The 20,559-nt window shown below is 44.2% G+C and overlaps 1 protein-coding gene across 1 annotated transcript in view; it reads left to right on the top strand.

Annotated features, from left to right (window-relative positions):
- Positions 1-12,417: 12,417 nt before the first annotated feature.
- sema3fb (sema domain, immunoglobulin domain (Ig), short basic domain, secreted, (semaphorin) 3Fb) overlaps positions 12,418-20,559 on the top strand; it is a 51,924-nt gene continuing 43,782 nt past the window's right edge. Inside the window, exon 1 of the mRNA XM_070837062.1 lies at positions 12,418-12,545. Coding sequence (XP_070693163.1) covers positions 12,428-12,545 — 118 coding nt within the window. The 5' untranslated portion in view covers positions 12,418-12,427. The remainder of the gene's footprint in view (positions 12,546-20,559) is intronic.

Below are 20,559 nucleotides of genomic sequence, written 5' to 3'. Positions count from 1 at the left end.
TTTAACCAAATTAGGAACAAAAAAGAAGGAACATGAAAAAAATAATCATATTTTCCAGCTGTACTGGTATTTATCCATGCATTTTGAGCCAATATGATGATAATACAGGAGAGATGTCTGTGAAAAGATGCAACAGGAGCACAAGACAAATTCCTTAAATTCAGTTCCATTCTGTATTGATAGAAAAGCATTCAAACTTCCTTTGACTTCCCTTGAATGTATTTCATTGACTTTGTCTTTACCGCGGTGCTGTTTTTGATCTGAACGCTGTCATAGTCGCCTGACGCTTGTCACATCGCAATATGTTTTTTGAGACGTGAGGAAGAGTTCCTGAAGACGTCCCGGGGCAAACAGTGTTCAGCCCAGCAGCCACTCCCATGACATCAGTGGGTTTAGCTCACACCCAAACACATTTAGGTATTAATGCATTAGGAAGGATTGATCTTGTTTGTTTAAAGTCTGCAAACAGTCTATTGTAGTGATTGTGGATAAACGTGAACTTTAAACTGTTAAAGTATGTGTATCGTTCAGCGATGTTGACAGTGTGATTCGGTTCCCAAAGAAATTAATTCAATCCAGGCTTGGCCCTCGGTGCTTCTGGCGCTGTGTAGTCTACAAACGGAGAGGCAGAGCGGCCCAGACATGCAGGGCCCACAGCCCCTCCAGCAATATGGCAGACGGTGCAAGTATCTAACATAGAAACCAGGAGTTTTCACAGCTCCTAAACCACAGTGTTACTAAGTCTCCTGTCATCCTCAGAACTCCCATGCAGGCGTGTATCTACACCGTTCATGAGGGTCTGAAACGCACATACAACCTGCAAACGCTGCAGTTTTAAGATCATTTTTGAGGATGACTGTGCAAACCCTTCCCGCTGCCAGAACTCACTGCAACCTCGCTGAGAGATTTATGGGTGATACCGAAGTGCCAGTGTGTGTGTTTTTGTTATTTCCTCAGGCTCACACCTACTGTGTCTCAGCACGGCAACAGAGAGATAACATGACTCAGCATACTTGGATCTGGCACAGAGGGGAACAATTGGTTTCGGGATGCCATGTCAGAACAGCTTATCCTCGTTGTAATAAAAAAAAAAAGTGAGTTTCCATCATTATTGGGCGGCGTACGTGTAAGACACCCACTAATGTGCGTACGGCACACCCTTGAATATTGGAACTGTAACCATGGCAGTTGTATCCTATGAGCTGGCAAAGAGGAAAGGGGCCAACATCAGCAGGGAGGGAGAAACAAGGAGGGTCACTCAGCATCCTTCCTTTATGGTTCCACTATAGTGACTCAGTAAAGGTCCTCAGCAATTCTCGTTATTTCACCTTTCTTTTAACAACTCTGTCTCCTAGAAACTACATTTATATGCAGCTGATTTGCAACAGAAAATACGTTTTGAGGGAAAATGCTGTTAAGTAACTTACCTGGTAAGCTGTAAACACGTTGTTGTTGTCTACTTGTGGTGACTTTTTATAGCTATGTTTAGGCATTAGAAGCACTTGGATAAGTCTGGGGGGGAAATTGTGGTCCGTGTTAACACAGAAAAAGCAGCTGACTTGAGACATAAGATGTTTTCATTAACATTTCACTGAAATCACGATCGTTGCCTGAACCCAACCTCACATGAACCCTACATGGATTCTGTTGCGCTGAACCTCCCTGCGACCTCGGCGTGGTACGTTAATGTAGTGTTTCATTCAGTCAGACAAACGGTGCCTCCGAACATGATCCAGGCAGCCATTACGCTTGTCACCATAACACAATTATGAAAGCAATTTGAGAATACTGAAATGTATTGTGTCAGAGGTGTTCAAGCAGATGCACTCTGCCCACAACAAGCAGCTTTTCTCTACTGATACACTGCAACATGTCATCAATCTGTTAATCTGTTAAGTTTTTCTGGTGTTCCCACTTCACCTCAGACTATGTTGTTAACCTCTACTTCTGGTTAGAAGCCTTTCACCAAGAGGACAACGCCTTTCTTCCTTTCCTCTTCTCGGCTCTTCATTTACGAGGAGACAGAAATGTTAGCAAGAGGTTTACCTGCTGAGAAAATGTAAGCCCTTTATTTGAGACTGCATTGCATCCTGGTCTTTTGCAGCTGATGTAGAGCAAGTGGGTAAATCTGTGTTCTTTCTTGTATGATGAATATATTTTGGAACGTGACAGTGACTATAATGTTGGCTGCAGTAGAAGTAGAGTCCCCAAAAATAGACTCAGAGATGTTGATAATAATCCTTTTTTAAGTTTTCTTTACTTCAGTGATGCTGGCCTATCGGGCTCAAGTCAAGTCAATATAGTTGAGATTGTGGGGGTGACTTCATGGTGGGATGGGTGAGGGTGTGGGAGAGGAAGGGAGTATCCTGTCTCTGCAGAAAACAATTGTTCTACAAGGCCGTACTGAGAGTTTGCAGGATTAGTTCCCAGAGAGGGTTTAAGATAACCTTTCAGCTCTGGCAGTGGGCAACACCTCAACCAGGCTGGTTTATGTGGTTGGCATGGGAATACAGACACAGAAAACAAACTGTGTGGCTCCACACGAGTGGTTTTGCTGGGTGGGTTCGTTCTACCGATGGTTTCACTGTTTTACCTGTTTTACTTCCTTTAGCAGGATATAAGTGGGCGTATAGATAAACTACAGAACAGAAACTTAGATGATGCAATACTTTACTGAACACAGAGTCACAAAAAGGAGAAATTGCAAAATTATAAAGTGAAACATTTCCTCAAGATGTTTTTATTGTACTCCCAGTAGAACTGAAGTTAACAGGGAAAACTTCAAATTCAGAGTAAGAATAATTGGAACAGTCAGGCTCAGGTCACTCTTCTCTCTTCTCTCTTCTCTCTTCTCTCTTCTCTCATGCAGTGTAATTATGAACGATGCTAACATGGGATTTGTCCTTCAAGCGTTCCTGTGTCTGCACCATGCCAACTAACAATACTGACTTTTATTTGAACTCATCTGCCTTTGCTAATGATGTCTACAATCGAATCATGACATGCGACTGCCCAAGCAGGTTTGAGCAGTCATCACAGTATTCACCCCCCAGGAGCTCCGTCAACTTAGTAAAACCTGAATATAGGTTTAGCTGAGAGGGTCGTGACCCCGGAGTCCTATCGAAAGCCAGGAAGGAGGGTTGAGGGTTGAGGAAGTGTTGTACTCTTAACCCACTAAGAGTCCCATGACATCCTCAGGAAACATCCATGGATAGATAACAAGCCAGTGGGAGAGAGTGCACAGATTGTTCTTCATATCAGCGGTCTCCACCTCCGTGAGGGTGCGTTCACACTCCTCCGTTTTCATTCAAACCCACTCTGCATATCAACTTTATGGAGTGCATGGAAGAGTTTAACTTTGTGGAAGAGAATTTATGACACGGACTCGCTGCTTTACTGTCAACCCGAGGAGGAGGCACAATACATGGCTGCTGACAGAGGCAGAAAGTGTGGTAGTAGTTATTAGCGTGGTGGTTGTGTAATGGGTTTCTGGTAAGTGGTTGAGAGTTGTAGTAGCAGCTACTGCAGCTGTGGGAACAAAGTGGGTATCATGTGGCCTGCTTTTAAACACGATCAGCACAATATGAGGGAGCGCTTCATCTCTTAGAAATATAGAATAAACTGATCATGCTGTAAACTAGAAAATTTAAGATGCAAAGAAAAGGTACAAATACAGACAATAAAGAAACAAAACTATTTAATCTCTGATCTAAGGGAACAAAATCAGCCCGTCAACACCTTTAAGGAACAGCCATCTCATTTATTCAATATGTGCAAAGCTCAAAGTGTAAGTATGACATGCTGTGGTTACATGTGGGACTATTTCTGGGCTGCTCCATAACCAGGTTCAGAAATAGTCAAGAAATTTGAATTTGCACACTTGTAGGGATCAAATAAACAAACAAGACAGAAGTTAATCAGTGAGCGTCAGAGCCTATGCTACCTACAGAGCCAGGCTAACAGTCTTTATGCTAAGCTACGCTAACTGGCGTGAGCAGGAAAGAGAATAAGTGCTGAACTTTCCTCCAAAGAAACAAAAATTTAGGGATTTATTAGTTGAATAAGTTATTTATTGGCTGATTAAATAAACAATCAATTTAATAACTTTACATTGGGCCTGATAGTCGTGTAAACAAACAGTCCTTCTTTGTGGTGAAACTCTGTATTAAAGGGAAATTTAGTCACAGTTTATGTGAATATCCAGTCAGTGTTGATGGTAATTGAGGCAGTAAATACTTCAGTGCTTGCTCTATGAACAGAGAAAGCTGAGTTCTCCTGCAGTGCTTACATGTAGAGGGATGCTTGGTGCAGAAGCTCCTCGTGCTCTCTCGTGGTTGACGGTCTGGATGCTCCCTGTATCCTATATAACCTCCAGCACGGCTAATGCATCCAGAGCCTCGGCCTCTCTCCACTGCGTTTCTTTGGTCGTACACTCTGGATGTCATCCTCCGCACTCATATTTTGAGAAGCTAGGTAGTTTTGGTTTTGGTATAGAGCACACTTCCTGGCTATGCAGACGCAGAGACACAAACAATACAGGCTGAAATAGGCTGTAGTTCTTCCTCATCACCAAATCTGTCACAAGACAGTGTTTGTGCAGGGAAAACTACAGAATTTGAGGTATTTATTGCTTGAACTGACTACATTTACCATCTACACTGATTGGATATCTAAATAAAAAGTATGGAGGCACGCAGCATTAGGCAGTATATGTATTTGTATATGTATTTGTATTCGTATTTGCCAGAGTCGTCCCATCCTTCTGGTTTTATTGTCCCGGTATGGTAGCAGGACCTCCCAGATTACTAGTTTTATAGATTCCGATACATAATCAGTGAATGTGTGAAATCTGATTTCTAAACACTTCAGTGGCTCACTGATGTAATCCAGTTTTTAGCTCTCCCAGTGGCCTGAGCAGCACAACATAAACTCTGTCCTAGTTCAGTACCTCCCAGAAAGTTGGTGTGAGGAGGAAGTATGACGCATGCTAAGTATGAATCATGCATGACCCACCTAGAGGACTTGGTCGTGTTTCTTTTTTTTATAATCAGACCCAGTCCTCTGCTGAATGAAATCACCGCTCAAACTTGGGTAGATGGATTATTTGTTCAAATTTTGCCACTCAACTTTACAGTGACAGCCAAAAAAAGACCCCAGACGGCCACAGCCTGGGAGAACAGAGGCGTATTGAGAATCTCAAAGTGGGTTGGCCGTTTCTCCCCCGGGCTGATGTCCCGGTTTGTGATTTTATTCAATTACAGAGTATTTACCTTTCACATAATGCCAACACTGATGTAGAGCAGGAGTGGGTAGAAATTAACTCACCTGTTCCTCAACACACACATTATATTGTGTCCAACTCACACACACACACACACACACACACACACAGTTCAAACCATGCAGACATACATATGCATGCACACACACACACACACTGTGGCATGAGTTTGTTTATCCAGCTCGGTCAAGACCAGCGTACGGCCCTCGTCTCCTTCCCCATTTGATGTGTGAAAAGTGGAAGGAAATCAAAGCCATTTCCTTCATTCTGGCCGCTGTGGGTTGTGGTTCCCTGGGGCGGGAGGGGCGAGACTGGCAGTGAAGTATCGTTGGGTCTGTGGGGCCTGCGGGAAGTGTATGGAGCGCCACGTGCTGCCAAAAACAACAGGGGAAACTGTTGCTCAAAGGCACCAGCCACAGGTAAGGGAAAAGGAAGGTGGTCCAAGCACCAAACTGTAATCTCCGCTCCAAGGAGTTGCATACTTTCACTCAGAGAGCCTGAAATCCCCCTCGTCCCTCCTCTTCTATCTAATTTGTTCATTTGCTTGTTTAACTGAGCCACTAACTCGCTCACATTCAGCCAGTCGGCCTCAGGAGATGAGAAAAGTTTGCTCTAAACACTCTTGAATTGTTGAAGTTTTATACTGTTGAGAGTTTTTCCTCTGATCTTGATAGGATGCTTTTCTTTTCTCATTTAAATGCTAATAGCTTTGAGGACATCATCCACAGAAAGTGCTGGGAGCAAAGCTGTGCTCCTATCAGCTGGCAGCACAAGGTGAGCACCTGTCTGCTGAATTTGAAATATTAAGAAGTCTTGTCGGCGGTTTGTAGCTTTGTTTGAAGGCTTTTTACTTAAATATGTGGGTGTGTTTGTGTGTGTGAAAGAGAGCGAGTGTGTTAGCTCCAGACATAATACTTTGAGGAATCAGTATTATGTTCAGATGCCTGGCAGTGAGGTAGCTGCAGCCAACGTGAAACAAAGAGCACATTGTGATTTAAATTCACTTGTTTTTAGAGAGGGCCAAGGTCTGTGCTGGAAGCAGCACCTCAGGTTGTGGTCAGAAGAGCGTTAAGGTCTGACTACCTTTGTTTTTACAACCACAAGTAGAGATTACAACTAGAAGTTCAGTAATCTACTAACAGATGTATGCAATCAGTTCTATGTCAGCGCATGTATTCTACCCCACATAGGCTGCATCAGTGCATCTCCTAAATCTCGTATCTCGTACGCATGTTTTAGAATTGGGACTTAGCAATGAAATGGTTAAATGTTTTACTGGTGACTGTGCTGACACACGGAGAGAAGAAAAACTCAATCAAACATTTGAGGGGAAAAAAGAAATTCAGTTAATCACTAATCCCAGTAATCACGCACCCCTTCGACCTTTCAGGCTCAGTTTGTGATGGAGCATTGATAATTTCTTGCGGGACAGACCGCTGACACACACATGAGCTCGGCACAGAGGTCGGAGGTGTGGGGGACGCAGTCGGGGAGAATCAAAAGAGGGCGACTATGTCTCCAATTAGAAAAGGTTATAATTTACATGTTCTTCCTAAAGGTTGTGCTGGAAAGTTTGAAGCTTCAAAGCTTTATTCATGATGGTGACACTGCTGTGTACTATGAACCGCTGTTTATTTATTTCTGCTCTGTTGGAGATGAATATGGTGCCATGTCATTGGTCCGGTGGCACATTATTGAATTTCCCATTTGGGATCCAACAAATACAATATAAACATTTGAATGCAACACTTTTACCTTTAATGCAGCATTTCTGCATTGTTGTATTTCTACTTTTTACAAAAGTAAAAGGCCTGAATATCATCACACATCACATATATGAGAAGTAACTTGTGGCTTTGGAACTGTTTCAGGCACTTAAGAAGATCTAGACACTTCCGAGGAGTAATTACTTGAGAGTAATTAGTAAGACAATAAGTAAACCAATGTAATTAGTTTTCAGTAAGTATTACTTCATGAGAAATTGATTGAATCTTTAATGCACCGTGCTCAGCAGCGGTTGTGATACATATTTCAGTCTAAACAGAAGTAAGAAGGAAGGATGATCAGCAAACAGACTTTTCGCCACGTCGTCACCTCATCAGCCCGAGTTGGAAGCTGAAACCTACATGGTTCAACACAATGCAACAACGCAAAGCCTGTCACGTCTCAGTCCCGTCTCTCCACACACACACACACACACACACCGTGGTACAGATGATCTCTTGAACTGCGTAAGAATCACAAATGCTGATACAGAAGCTGGCATCTGTTGGTGCCCTGCAGGCAGAGCCCCACAGAAAGCACTGTTCACACCTCGGGTGGAATGCAAGGCTCTTGTGCAGAACATTAAAACAACTTCATACACCACTTAGATAGATGTCAACAGCAGCCTGGAATCGTGCACTGGCAAGATTTTTATCACAAACATTACAGTTCAGGCCCACTTAGGAGCAAGACGTCCTTCTGGATAATGCACACAGCTCGCCCTGGATTCCCATCAAGCAGAAAAGATCCACTACAGGCAATCAGGGCTGACAGCTGATTTTTTTTGTGTGTGTTTTTTAGAGAACTGGGCTGAGTGAGGAATGTGGAAGGCTCCGCTTCTCACAAAACCTTCACTGAATAGATAACTTGTCCTGAGGAGGCAGAAGTCTACTTGGACACATCAAACTGATCCTTTCCTATTTGACCTCTGCCAAGTCACTTTAAAAAAGAACCTTTATGTGAGTGAAGCCTACAGAGCCAGCGTCATGGCTTCATATGGAAGAAAAGTTGAGCGGGACAGCTTCTTTTGACCCCATTGAGCCGACAGCTCAACACCTGACAAACTTTCTCTCTAACTACCCGACGGGCTTAATGGCGAATTGAGTCGGCGCAATTTTAAAGCTCCAGATTGAAAGAGGGGCAGATAATGCAGGTGTGAAAGGACACTGAATGGAGTGTGATTAAAAATGGGAAAATGTTTAATTTTCTCAATGAGCTTTAGAAAATCTTCACAGGCGGCAACGTCCAATCAGTGTTTCAATAGAAGAGCAAATTAAGCATTTTAATCGACATTTTTTCGTGTACCATCAAGTGAATTACATTTCTCACCCTTTTTTTTTCAAATCAGTGGGTACATAACCCAGATAAGACTTTTAATTTCTGCACCCAACAATCATTGCATTGTCTGTGCTCTAAGTCACTAAAATTGACTTGGCAGGTCGAATATTCAGTGGAATAAAGTCCACGTAGCGCCGTTAATACACTTGTATAATGAAACTTTTACCCCGTAAACGGAGAAGTTAATGCGAGTTCTTTAATCTTCATAATACACGTTTTTTTTTACAAGTCGAAGTCAAAGTGAACTTGTGAGCATGAAAAAGTGGAAAAGATTCATTTTAAAGCCGCTCCACTTGTTGATTGAGAGAAAAAGAGCACATTGCAGGCCCCGTTTAAGCCAAATCCTGCTGAACACTTTCCCTCCACACCTCATGTGTGGGTGGCAGATGGTGGCTCGCCGGTTGTCACAGCGATAGAAGATGGAAACACAGGCGACTGATTCAAAGCAAGCAAACACCTCCTTCGTGAGAGACGCTCTGCTGTACTACAGCAGCTGTAGGAGGGATAGGACCTGAACTGAACGTGCATATATTCACACAGCAGCTGATTTTTGTTTCTCTTATCAGTTTGCATCAAAGCATAAGTTGCTCACGTCCTGATAATTGATATATACGCATGTGTGTGTACATTAACAACAGCACTATGCTTCTTACATACTAACAGCCTTTATCGTAGATGTTTTCCCAGCATGCTGCTGGTGTCACCGTCACTAAATATTCCTTTAGCCAATCAAAAGACCCAAAATGTTGGATTTATGATTAATGATAAAACATTCACGTTCATACAAATTTAGATTCCAGGGAGCGTTGTAGGGCAACACTGTTCGTCCAATAAAGCAGCTTTAATCAATATTTCTATAACACGATTGATTGATGTTTAATGGAGATTCATCACCTGACTTTGCAGCTCCAATAGCTCCAATAATTAGATACCGTCATGGCCAGAGACACGACTGTTGCTCCACATCTTGTGTTTTCTAACATGCTCATCGTACAAACTGAAAAGACGACACATGTTTTGTTTACAGCTTTTGTTCCTGTGGCTCATAAATCAGGTAATGCGTGTTTGAATGTCATGTTATCCTGCCTGCACACATGAACACCTGCATGTGATCATAAAATACAGGTGATATTCGAATCAGTCAATCACCACTCTCTCATAATGATCATTAAATCGTCCACTGGTGTTTTACAGATCAGGTCTGAACCACTAATAAGAACAAGGACATGGATTTGACTGTTTAACCTCTTATGTTAAGATAAGGGATGAAACCTGTCTGCTGACTGAATGATTCAAATCCTTTATCAATTAACTATTACCTTTATAACTGCACACTTATCTCATCTCATCTTATCTTATCTTATTATGTGAGAAAATCAGGAGCAGGTTTACCCCCAATAAACACCTGATTTCCAATCCCATAATGTGGTTTTATAAAATAAAGTAAACAGATTTTGTATCCACTGATTAGCTAATTGGTTAAACTTATAAAGGGCACCTTACTAGAAAAGTGTCACCACATTTTTTTTTTTGCACATTGCATAATAACAAAAATCACTTGATGAATAGAAAAGATGATGATGATGATGATGATGATGATGATGATGATAAAAACTGGGTGCTTGTATTTCCGTTCTTCGCCCCAGCAGGCTTCTCTCCACCAGGCTGGTAGTAAATCATGTCTCCCCCGGCCGCTGATGGGCGGCTCGGCTCGGCGCTGCCCGCCCTGTGGGTGTGTTCAAGGCAAATGGGCCTCTGCATCCACCTGCTAGCGCCCTGCCTCCCTCCAGTCAGGAGCGCCCAACTTTCCTGAGGAGCACACGCCGCGCGGCCGGACCCCTGAACACCACTGGGACTTTGTTTCCAACTGCTTTTTTGTTTTTTTGTTCCCTCCCGGGATGTTGATTGTTGCTCCTGCGCCGACGACACCTCCTCTCCCGCCGCGCGGTCTCGCGTTAGACTGAACCAGAGAAACAGTTTCTGCTTTTCTTTTCTTTTTCTTTTTCTTTTTCTTTTTTTTTTTTTGAAGTGTCATTTTCTTATTGCACGCTGAACAACTCCGGGGCCAATAAGCTGCACGCAGTGAGCGCAGGTACGGACAGGGACTGGCTGCGCGCCGCTCCGGGATTTTCTATTGTTATTTTATTATTATTGATCTCAACTTGGAGACGAAAGTGAGCGATCTGTTGGAATTGGGTTTGTTCAATGACTTGCAAGGTTGGATCTGAAGTTCTTATCGGAAGGCTGCAACAATAAGGTAAGCCTGATTTAACCTGCTTTAGTATTAATGGTCAAATCACCAGTTTGTAGCTGCGCGCTTCTTCTTTTGATTTCTAATTTAATTATCTCCATTATGACTGATTTGTTTTCTCTTAGGTGACATTTTAACAGAAACCTCTAACCATGAATCATGTATTTTTTTTTTTTTAAATCTAATTAAGGTATTTGTACCTTAATTCCTCCGTGAATCATTCTTACTATTTATTCAATTGCTCCTCAGTTTACCGTGCGCTCTACTGCCACACCAGACTGTTTACAGTTCTGTCGTCCATGTGGAGCCAAGCCTGCCAGTCTGTTACTCACACATTTCAGTCTATATCATGTTTCAGCCATAGTGGCAGTTATATTCTTCACTGTGTGAGAGCATAGTGGTGAAAATACATGAATTAACTTTTATATTGTTTTGTTTTTTTCCTTCAGTTGTTGTGAAATGTGACAAAGAGTGGATCCTTTATTGTTCATAACATTCAAACGAGGGTTATATGGTAACTTTATAGACCAGATCATCTTGTGATTATTGGCCTCTTTATGTCTTAAGTTGTAATGGATGCAGACTGAGAGCATCAGTGAAGGTGGTGTTCCTCCTCTCCTGTGGGATGGTTTTAACTTGTGCATATGTTCATCTTTGTAGAATAATGTGAGTGGACTCTCTGTCTTTCAGTCTCCTCGTTGCCTTGTTTGATTTCATCCGCATGTGTGAAGCACTTGGCCTCAGAATAAACAGCTGGATAGTTTACAAATTGTCTGTAAATAGCCGAGGTTTAAACAGCTGGTTATGCTCATAAATCCTCCCCGGCCAACCAGTCTGAGGACTCTCTGAATCCGCTGACGTCTCCAAAAAGTGTGTTTGAGATGGAGAACCGGTCCAAATGTCCGGCGTTTTGCAGCGGAAGCACAGAGACTAGATGTTTGTGGACGTTTGTGAGTGTCCAGCCGGTGAGGTCAGGACGGTGATCTTGGGAAAAGAGTGTGTGGTGAAGAAAAAGTATCATCCAACCTCCTGTGAGTGGGTTTGATGGAGAGGGCAAGAGGTGACTTGTTAGACGTGATGATTTGTGACGTATGCGTGGATCATTGTGGTCACTCTGTGGTGTCTATCATTCATTAACTGGACACTTTATTGATGACCACCACACGGCATTGTTTGGAAGACTTGTTAAACCGTTCCAGTCATCATTTGTGACCCCTCCAGTAAGCCTTTCAGGAAGAAGTTAAAATGTTATTTCAGATTGCACCAATAACACCAATGTTTTTTCCGTCTCTTTCTCTAATAAGCGTGAAGACGTGGTAAAACCCGGCATTAGGTGAACCTATAATTACAGAGCAGCACACACGTATGGTGTCATGAAATAGGAATGTGTTTTGGGAGCGCGGAGAGGAGCTCCTGTCGCTGGAGTCAGCGTGATCTTTCCATCAATTTGTCACACGCTTCACAAACATAATTTTTACCAAATGGAAGTGTGCACACATCTCTAGGAGGCTTGGCGCCTCTCCATCAGGACTCATCAGTTTTGTGAAGCCCTCAGAGATCTGGGTGTGCTCTTCACACCTCGGTGCTGCGTCGCCAAAACTCGCAGGGATGGGGCCCCTGGGAGCCGTCGATTTGACGTGTCACATAAATTGATAAACAAAAACAGACCCATTGCAGTAGAGTTTTTTTCTTTTTCGTGCAGCGTTCAGTCTCTTCTCACGTGTTTGTTTTTGTCCCTGCAGAGATTTTTTTTTTTAAAACACTGTTTGCGTGCTCCTGGAGGTTGGTCGACCATGCAGCTGGACGGTCTGTGGACGGTCCACGCCCTCCTGGCACTGTCCAGCTTTGCTCTCGGGAACCCAGTGAGCAACGACCCGCTGGCTGCACCCCGCGTCTTCATCTCCTTCAAAGGTAGGAACCCTCACGTCATCCTCCGCCTTCTTATTCCCACCTGTATCTCATTCCTGGTTTGGAACTGGTGTTTCCAGCCCGTCTTGTCCCCCCCCCACCCCCGCTGGTTCCTTAAGCTCTGCCATGTGTTTGCTCGTTGTGTGACTGATGACATGACAGTTGTGTAATTGGAGAATTTGTGGCTTTGATAAGTGCTGAAGGTTTTTTTTTTTGCAGAGGGAGAACTTGCAGCATCACCACACTCTCATGCTACACCGCAGAGCACACCGCAAACAAATCATGCAATTCTCATTTGCTTCCCCCTCCTCAGACCTCCAGGCTCTGTGATAATCACCAGATGCTGATATTGTACAATCCATTAAAAATGCAAACATTGTAGCATATTGTAGATATCGGATTTGTCTTGTTCGTACTCATCTTGAAAAAATCCACAATTGTTGTTTTAGTTAATCAAATGCAGCATCTTTATCTTCAATCATCTTTGTTCTGGAATCCCTAAATTGGAGCCACAAAGAGAGACGGGGATAATAAGGAGCATGTAATAACTCTGTGGCCATTATGTGATTATTCCCCAGCGAGGCAGACTTTAGGGGGCTGCGTTTGTGCGTTTCAGGGGCTGTGCAGATTAGGTGAGATGCCGGGTTGCCGGGGTTCTGAGGGGTGCAGAGAGACCGAGGGTATTATCAAGAGCAAATTGCCAGGATCAGCCAAGCAGAGCGACGTCCCCGAGGCCTGTCCTGCTCGGAGATCAAGCCTTTGATTAGCATCCAGAGAAAAGCCGAGGGAGCGAGCAGCAGCGCCCCTGTTTGCTTTGCTTTCCATTTCCCAGCGCTCCCCGGTACAAGTTGACTTAATTAAGTGGACTGGCACAGTTCATTGTTGAAGGCGTTTTCCTGCTTTAATCAAGTAGGATTTAACACATCAGTGACCGCACATCCAGAGCTCAGCAGTTTTTTTCATTTGCCAAATATCATTTTAGTCAGTTCTCTTCCCAAACGATGTGTTGTTCTAAGAGAACTGTGTGAATCGTGTTTTGCTTTTACTCTATAGGCTTCTTTGTGAGCATTGGATGCTTTTGTATAGGTGCATCTCTGGATGGCTGAACTCGCCGGAAATATATTTGAAAGTGGGCTACAGGCGCTATTCTCTGGCTGACAGGCAGGATGGAAAAAGCTCGGCTCTCCTGCTTACCTGTGTGTGTTTGCCTCTCCAGTCAATATGAATTTCACAGTCTGCTGCTGCTGCCTCTCTCAGAGGAATGCACCCCCCCTCTCCATTCAATATTATGACTCTCTCTCCCTTAATTGCTTTTTGAGAGGCCCATGTAGTCCTTACCTTGGCAAGCCGGCTGCACTTCCCCTGATGCATCATGATGGTGTTAAGTTTTTGCTTGAGCTGTTTGGGAAGGCAGTTTGCCTCTCAGCAGCAACTTTACCGGAGCACAGTACGAGGACAAGTGCGGACAATGTGCAGGTTTTTAACACGAGACCGAGGGAAAGAATGCGCTAATTACCAGTCCCCTGTTTATAATTCCTGATCGTTATGGCGGCGTGTCACACTGTGATGAAAAACTTAAATTGCAGCTATAAAGCCGAACCGTTTCTGTCAGCGTTGAACTGAACACATGTTCCAAACTGATTAACTTGGTAGCTGAGGAGCGAGGTTCAGCACCATGACCTCCATCTGGGAGGCCCTCACTTCCTTATTAAAGCAGGTAGAGTAAATCATGGGACATAATTGCTTTGCTTTGGCTTCATGTGGTGTGCACAGCTTTTATGACAGGGAGAACACCTTCTGTGCTATTGGAGAAGAAAAAAAGCAAACACAGTCTCGAAATATTCAGGGGATACAGGGTGAATAATCAACACATTTCTCTAAGATTAGCGTTTGTAAAGTCGGAGGGATAAACCTTGGAAGTAGACTTTGTTCAGGCTTATCGCGTCTACTGCGCTAGTGAGTGGAGGAGAAAGGGCAGGGTTAGCACGGAGAAAGAAGCCTGCCTCAGTTTAGACGAGCCGAGAGATGAAATCAGTGTCAGATGAGCAAACTGAGTGTTTTCGTAGGATGAGGAGAAAAAGAGAGAGAGAGAGAGAGAGAGAGAGAGAGAGAGAGAGAGAGCGAACCAAACCACCATAGATAATCAGTTGACATTTTAAGGTTAGATGAGACGAGACTTCTGTCGCCAGCATCCCCCAAGAGAGGAATCATATTAAGTAGTCAACCTGGAACTGCTGAGAATCTGATAGTTTGAGAGAACACAAAGTCTTTGAGCTAGAAGTAAAGCAAAGAGTGAAGTGAAGCCGTTTGACTGTGAAACAGTTGTCTGAGGATAAAGTCACAATTTCTTTCTTGAATGCATTTCAAGCAGCAACCTACCATTATTTTCAGTATTGATTCATTGATGGAATAAACTAAGCACAGCTCGAGGACACAGCTTTCATTCAACCGTCCAAAACATAAATATATTCATTTGTCATACATGTCATAGATGACCACATCCTTCCATTTTGAAAAGCAGTTAATCAATTACCCGTGGCTGCAACACCGAACTGAACTTTTAAATGTTACTCGGCTCTGTTAGTATGTTTTACTCTGCGACCGCGATTGTGTTTTTGCGCACAGGAGTGGAGCTGAAAGTATAGTAAAGCCATCATTCTTGATTTAATTTGGTTTAGTGCCACCAAAAGCTGAAACGCTGAATTAACGTGTGACAGGATTGTGTGAGAGTCCCTGTGAGACTCCCGTGTCACGCAAGTGCCTTTGTAGTGTAAATCCAGAGAGGTCAACTGATGTGCAGTTTTTCTTTTTTCTATCACACTGGGAGGCACAGAAAACATCACATTTTCTGAATCGTCCTTCCGAGGGAAGAGTGTAGCGTTGGCCCACATAACCTCCATGACATATTTGACTTCGAGCGTTAAGCAGATCCAAATCTAAATCCATGCTCGTGACTCTGATATTCCAGGATTTATACCACATTTGCCTCATCTCGGCTGCTTCATTCACTTCAATTAATCACTAAACACCATTCCACTCCGTGCTGTTCATGCTTTCTACGCAGTTGTTTACATGGAAGGTGTAACTGGCGACTAAAAGCCTTTAGTGGCGCTCTAGAGATCTTTAAACGAGGGCTTTTCTCAGCTTGCTTAGACAAACAGACAGCAGGTAAACTCTGCTTCAGAGCAAACAGAGGCACAGGGTCAAGAATCTCCTCGATTGTAAATTTTCACTTTGGAAAACCAGCTGCGGGTGAAGCCGTGAAGACCGTGTGAGAATTAACGCGGTGCCCCGCTCACCTTTTCTCACTTGGTGTTAATGAAATATGAAACGGCTGCTGTGACAACCGCAGCAGTGCAATTACGGTCCGTCAGAACAAAGGAAAAGCCCTTTAAATACCATAACATCATAAGGATTACAGCACACACCCCTCCCTATCTCCCTCTCCCTCCTCCCACTGAGTACATACGAGGCCAAATCCACAGAAATGACACCAGAATGTGGGTCAACTTTGCCACAATACACAAGCTCGCCGCTGCCTGGGCAGGTGGCAGTGAAAGGAAGCAGCTCTGGCTCATCATAATTCCAAATATCTCTCATCTGCACGCCCTCCTGCGAAGGGCTAACAGGAGGCTCCTATTTTTACTTCTCAGCAAAGTCTTTAGGCTATATCGGGTGCGAGTGTGTGTGTGTGTGTGTGTGGGTGTGTTTGTGTGGGTGGGCGGCAGCAAAGAGGGTTAGAAACTCCCCTTTGGGGTTAAATGCCTGGCATTCTGGTATGTGCTGGCCCTTGTTATGCAGCGGTTACGTTTGGTGTGTTTTGCGTGGCTTTTAATGCTGAGGGAGAACTCCAGACGAGGACTGAATCTGAAAGTGTGAGCTAAAAAGCATCTCAGGAGCAGATCCTCACAGTGAAGTAGTTGTTCTGAGAAATCAGCAGTTTGCTATCACTTGATCTCTGGGCTTGCCCCTTTACTGCCGCCTTGTCACTTATACTGGTAAATGTTTAAGCTGTTATTACTGCTCGGTGGTCACTTTCTTCTTTGCGCCACAGAGGCAGACATAAGTGGTCACAATTATCTTCCGCTCTTATCGCCGCTGAGCTGATTGCCTATGACATCATGCATTTTTGAGGCCGAATGTTTACTCAATATTGACTTCTTCAGCCAGCAGCTACAATTGTGGTTTTTCTGTCCCTCTTTCGCTGGACACTGACGTAAATGCAACGTGACTTGTGTATTTGCTCGCGGTGATTATAACTACAACTTCCTGTTAAGTTGCCTCTTTCTGTTTCTAATTCGCAAGAATACCTCGAGCATATTGGCACACCTTCGCCTCAACTGAAGTATTGCAGTGTTGTCGAACCGCATGTGGAGGCCACAAAACCGCTGCCTCAGTAGTCTGGCTCCGCTGCTGATGTTTGGCTGTGATCTCTAATTACTGTTTGTGACGGGAGAGTCCATATATCCCCGTAGCAGCATAGTAATGACTGACAAAGCATTGAAAACCACTACTACTTTGGCCATAGCCCAGACCTCAGTTTCTCTCCACAGCAGCTAAGCCAGGTTATATTTAGTGTAAAACTCTCTTCTCCCTCCGCAGGCACACAGCAGTCATCTGTAGCACCGTGGTTAACCATTGAACACAGTCGGCAGGGTGGTGACGGCGGGCTAAGTGCAAACGCAGCTTGGTCCGACACAACTTGCACTCGGCTGCGATTCAGCTGTCAAGTGTGTCACTTTATCGCCGGTGCCGATTGGCCAGAAGCCATTCTTAAACTGTGTGAAGCATTTGAAATTGGTTTGTGAGTGAATGTAGAGAAGACCGTGCGTGTTGAAGCAAAATGAGGCAGTGGCGTGAGGTCTAGTCTGAGCCTGTGTCGGTGAGGTAATCCGACTGAAACTCCCTGAACCTCTTCGGAGTGGCATTTGTGTCACATTCAACAACAATTTCTTATACATGTACGGCGCACGTGCCTTTACTTGTGTTGTAGTTCGTGGAAATCACGCCGCTTTATCTCTGCACTGAGAAACGGTCATTTGTTTTCAAAGAACTGAGTGCTGGATTGAATGTGGCCCACCTTGAACTGCGTTTTATCTTGTTGACAAAGCTGAGTTCGGCGCGCACGTCTCAAAGCGGTCGTTGTTCTCTTAATTGCATTTCAATCAAAACCATGCAACAGTCACGCTAAAGTGAAATGTCACTGCTGACCGACTGCGGTCCTTGTCCAAACCCGAGGCGCGGATGATTATCTTGTCAGAGGTAATCGTATATTTGTCCGACAGTCTCCGGTTGACGCGCCGGGAATCAGGGATCGATTAGCTGTCTGTCTGTCTGTGAGCCCCCGTTACCTAAACTCTGCCCCCTATTTGGTGGATGTCTGATAGGACCATGTTTACGTTTATTTCCGGACCAGTTGTTTTCATTGGAATTCAGTGAAGATAATAGTGACAGCTGGAGAAAAACTGGAGTTTGGTCACATTTTAAAGGACGTCGGTGAAATTCAGTAAGTCGATGCGGTTCGTACCTCGCTGTGAGCTCCAAACAGGTCGGACAGAAATTCTGCATTCGACGCTTGTAGAGCAAACTGGAAACTGCATTTAATTTTACACACATTGTTGTGCAAGATGCATTTAAATGGTGCGCAAATGTATCTCCATAAAGCTTTGCAATTAGCTTCAACTCTTAAATCTGTTAGCCGTGTTCATCAGTCAACACTGCTCAGCTCTGCTCCTATTCTCACCCCTCTCCCTGTCAGGTTTATGTGTGGGACAGACGTGTGATATTCCTCAAAAAAAAGAAGCTGAATATGTTGGCGCCTTTCAGCACATTGCCCCTGAATCCAGCAATAATCTCTTGTCTGTCTCTGATGGTGCCAGCTTCCCTCTGCAAATAAAATTGCGGTCACAGTGTCATCTCATGGCTGTGTCAGCCAACCATTAGTGCTGTCTGCGCCTCCCACCAGCGCTGATGCTGCAGCTCCTGGAATATCTCTTTTATTCTGTCCTTCCTATGGTTGTTAAATGTACATAAGCCTTTCTTTATGATGGCTGATGAATCAAGTCATTGTATTTGAGTGTTACAGAATACAGCCGCTTGGCACCTTGCTCTGCTTGATTGTTGTGCCATATGGCCGCAGGGTTGTAAAGTGTATCGCGGGCAGCTTGGGTGGTCCCATTGTTCGATAAAAGAGGAAACGGCATCGGCGCTTGTCTCTGGATTCAAGCAACATCTGGCCAGCGGTTTCTAGATATGTCATGTGTGCGCAGGTGCAAAAGTGTTAGCAGGTAACGAGGTTCTCATAAATCTCAAAGGGGATTCTTGTGGACATGAGGAAACTGAAGGTGACAGAGTGCCGTCTAAATATAGTCTAACTCATCTCTGGATGCTCCGTTTCCTGCCGCAGTTCTGTCCGTCTTCCCTCTCCTACTCATTTCTCTTCCCCTGGCACGGGAACGGCAGTAAATGCAGAGGGACCGGGGTGTTTGGGATTCCTGGCATAGAAGCCCCCGCTCTGTTTTAGCATCTGCAGAGAGAGAGGGATGTGTTGTTGTTGAGAGTGTGGGTCACCTGTGGACCGGCCTCCTGAGGCTGGGTGACGAGCGTTGTCGGTGCCTTGCCTTCCAGTGAAACCAAGACGGTCCTCGCAAAAGACTGAGGACCCAGTGTTGTCAGTCCAACCTGTCTTTCACGGGCATGTTGTTGCATCTGTTGCCTCCCTCCCCCAAACCCCTCCTCAGCAGACTGGAAAATACCAGCCTAATAGTCCAGATACTGTGAATCACTCTCTCCCCACTGGTGCAGCATCTGCTCCCATGTGTTTTTATTTATAGAACTACAATTGTACCTTTTTTTTTTTTTCCAGCTTTATGTAAAATGGCCAAATCTACAGAATTAGAGCAACCATTACAAACAGAGCGGAGCTGATGCAATTATGTTTTGTTTTTTTTTATGTCTATGCAGAATATGGGCAAACATGTTGGAAGAGTAAATGATCCCACATGGTCAAACCAAGTAATAAGACAGTACTTGGTTATTTCCTGTAATCACAAAACCTGCCAGGACAAGGTTTCCTCTCTCACTATGGGAGCTGGAGACCATGTCAGTCACACTGTGCGAGCTCTGTCAGGTGTGATTAAGCCTCATGAAACTCTTCAGTGATGGGAAGAAAAAGTGTCACCCAACATCTTTTGTCATTATTTCACCCCCTTTGTTCAGGAGACTGTAAGCAGACAATGATCTAGCGTTCTCAGGTTTGACAACCACGCAGGCGGCCAGGTTCATCTGGACCTGCGACTTGGTATCTAGCACACCTGCCGAGCTTTAAAACTGGTCCTTTTTTCTACGTGGCATAATTAAGACTTCCTGTGGGATTTGGCGTCTTTTCTCACCTGTGAAAACAGGGCATTAGTAGAGACTGGATAAACAGGTTGGGGACTCAGACTGGCTTTGTCTCTGTAACGCCGCTGGGGCTGAACGCTGTGTATTCTTAGCGCTAGTGTTTCTCTTGTGGCAGATTAAGGTGTCAGGTAGAATAATGGTCCAGACAGATTAGACACGTTTGTGGATCCAGCTCCAACCTGTGCCGCTGTATCGTAAAGAGTTCCCCCCCTTAGAATGTGATGCACTGTGATATGTTTTGTAAAAGTGTCAAGAAAAAGATGATTTATTAGCAGAAAAGAACGTAAAGAGTCAGTAGTTCAGGTCGAAGACTCAACAAACCCCTTCTATTTCTTGTTATCTGGACACAAGGGTGATTTGAACTCCTCAACATCATTCAACAACAACATTTGATTCATGAAAACGTGGATGGTATTCAGGTTTAAGTCTTCTTCTGCCGCCATCAAAGCACCCCCGTCAGCCCCAGTACAACTCATCTAAAACACTGCAAACCGCCTTGTTTTCAACCCCCACAAATTCTCCCATATCACCTCCCTCCCTCTGTCAGGCTGTCTGTAGCTGCTTGTATCATATTCAAAGCCCACTGCTGGCATACCGGCCTTTGAAGGAATCCACA

Source organism: Pempheris klunzingeri, chromosome 2 (assembly GCF_042242105.1).
Source record: "Pempheris klunzingeri isolate RE-2024b chromosome 2, fPemKlu1.hap1, whole genome shotgun sequence".
Lineage (NCBI taxonomy): Eukaryota > Metazoa > Chordata > Actinopteri > Acropomatiformes > Pempheridae > Pempheris > Pempheris klunzingeri.
Note: the sequence above shows the minus strand (reverse complement) of the source record. Positions and strands in the feature narration are given on the sequence as shown.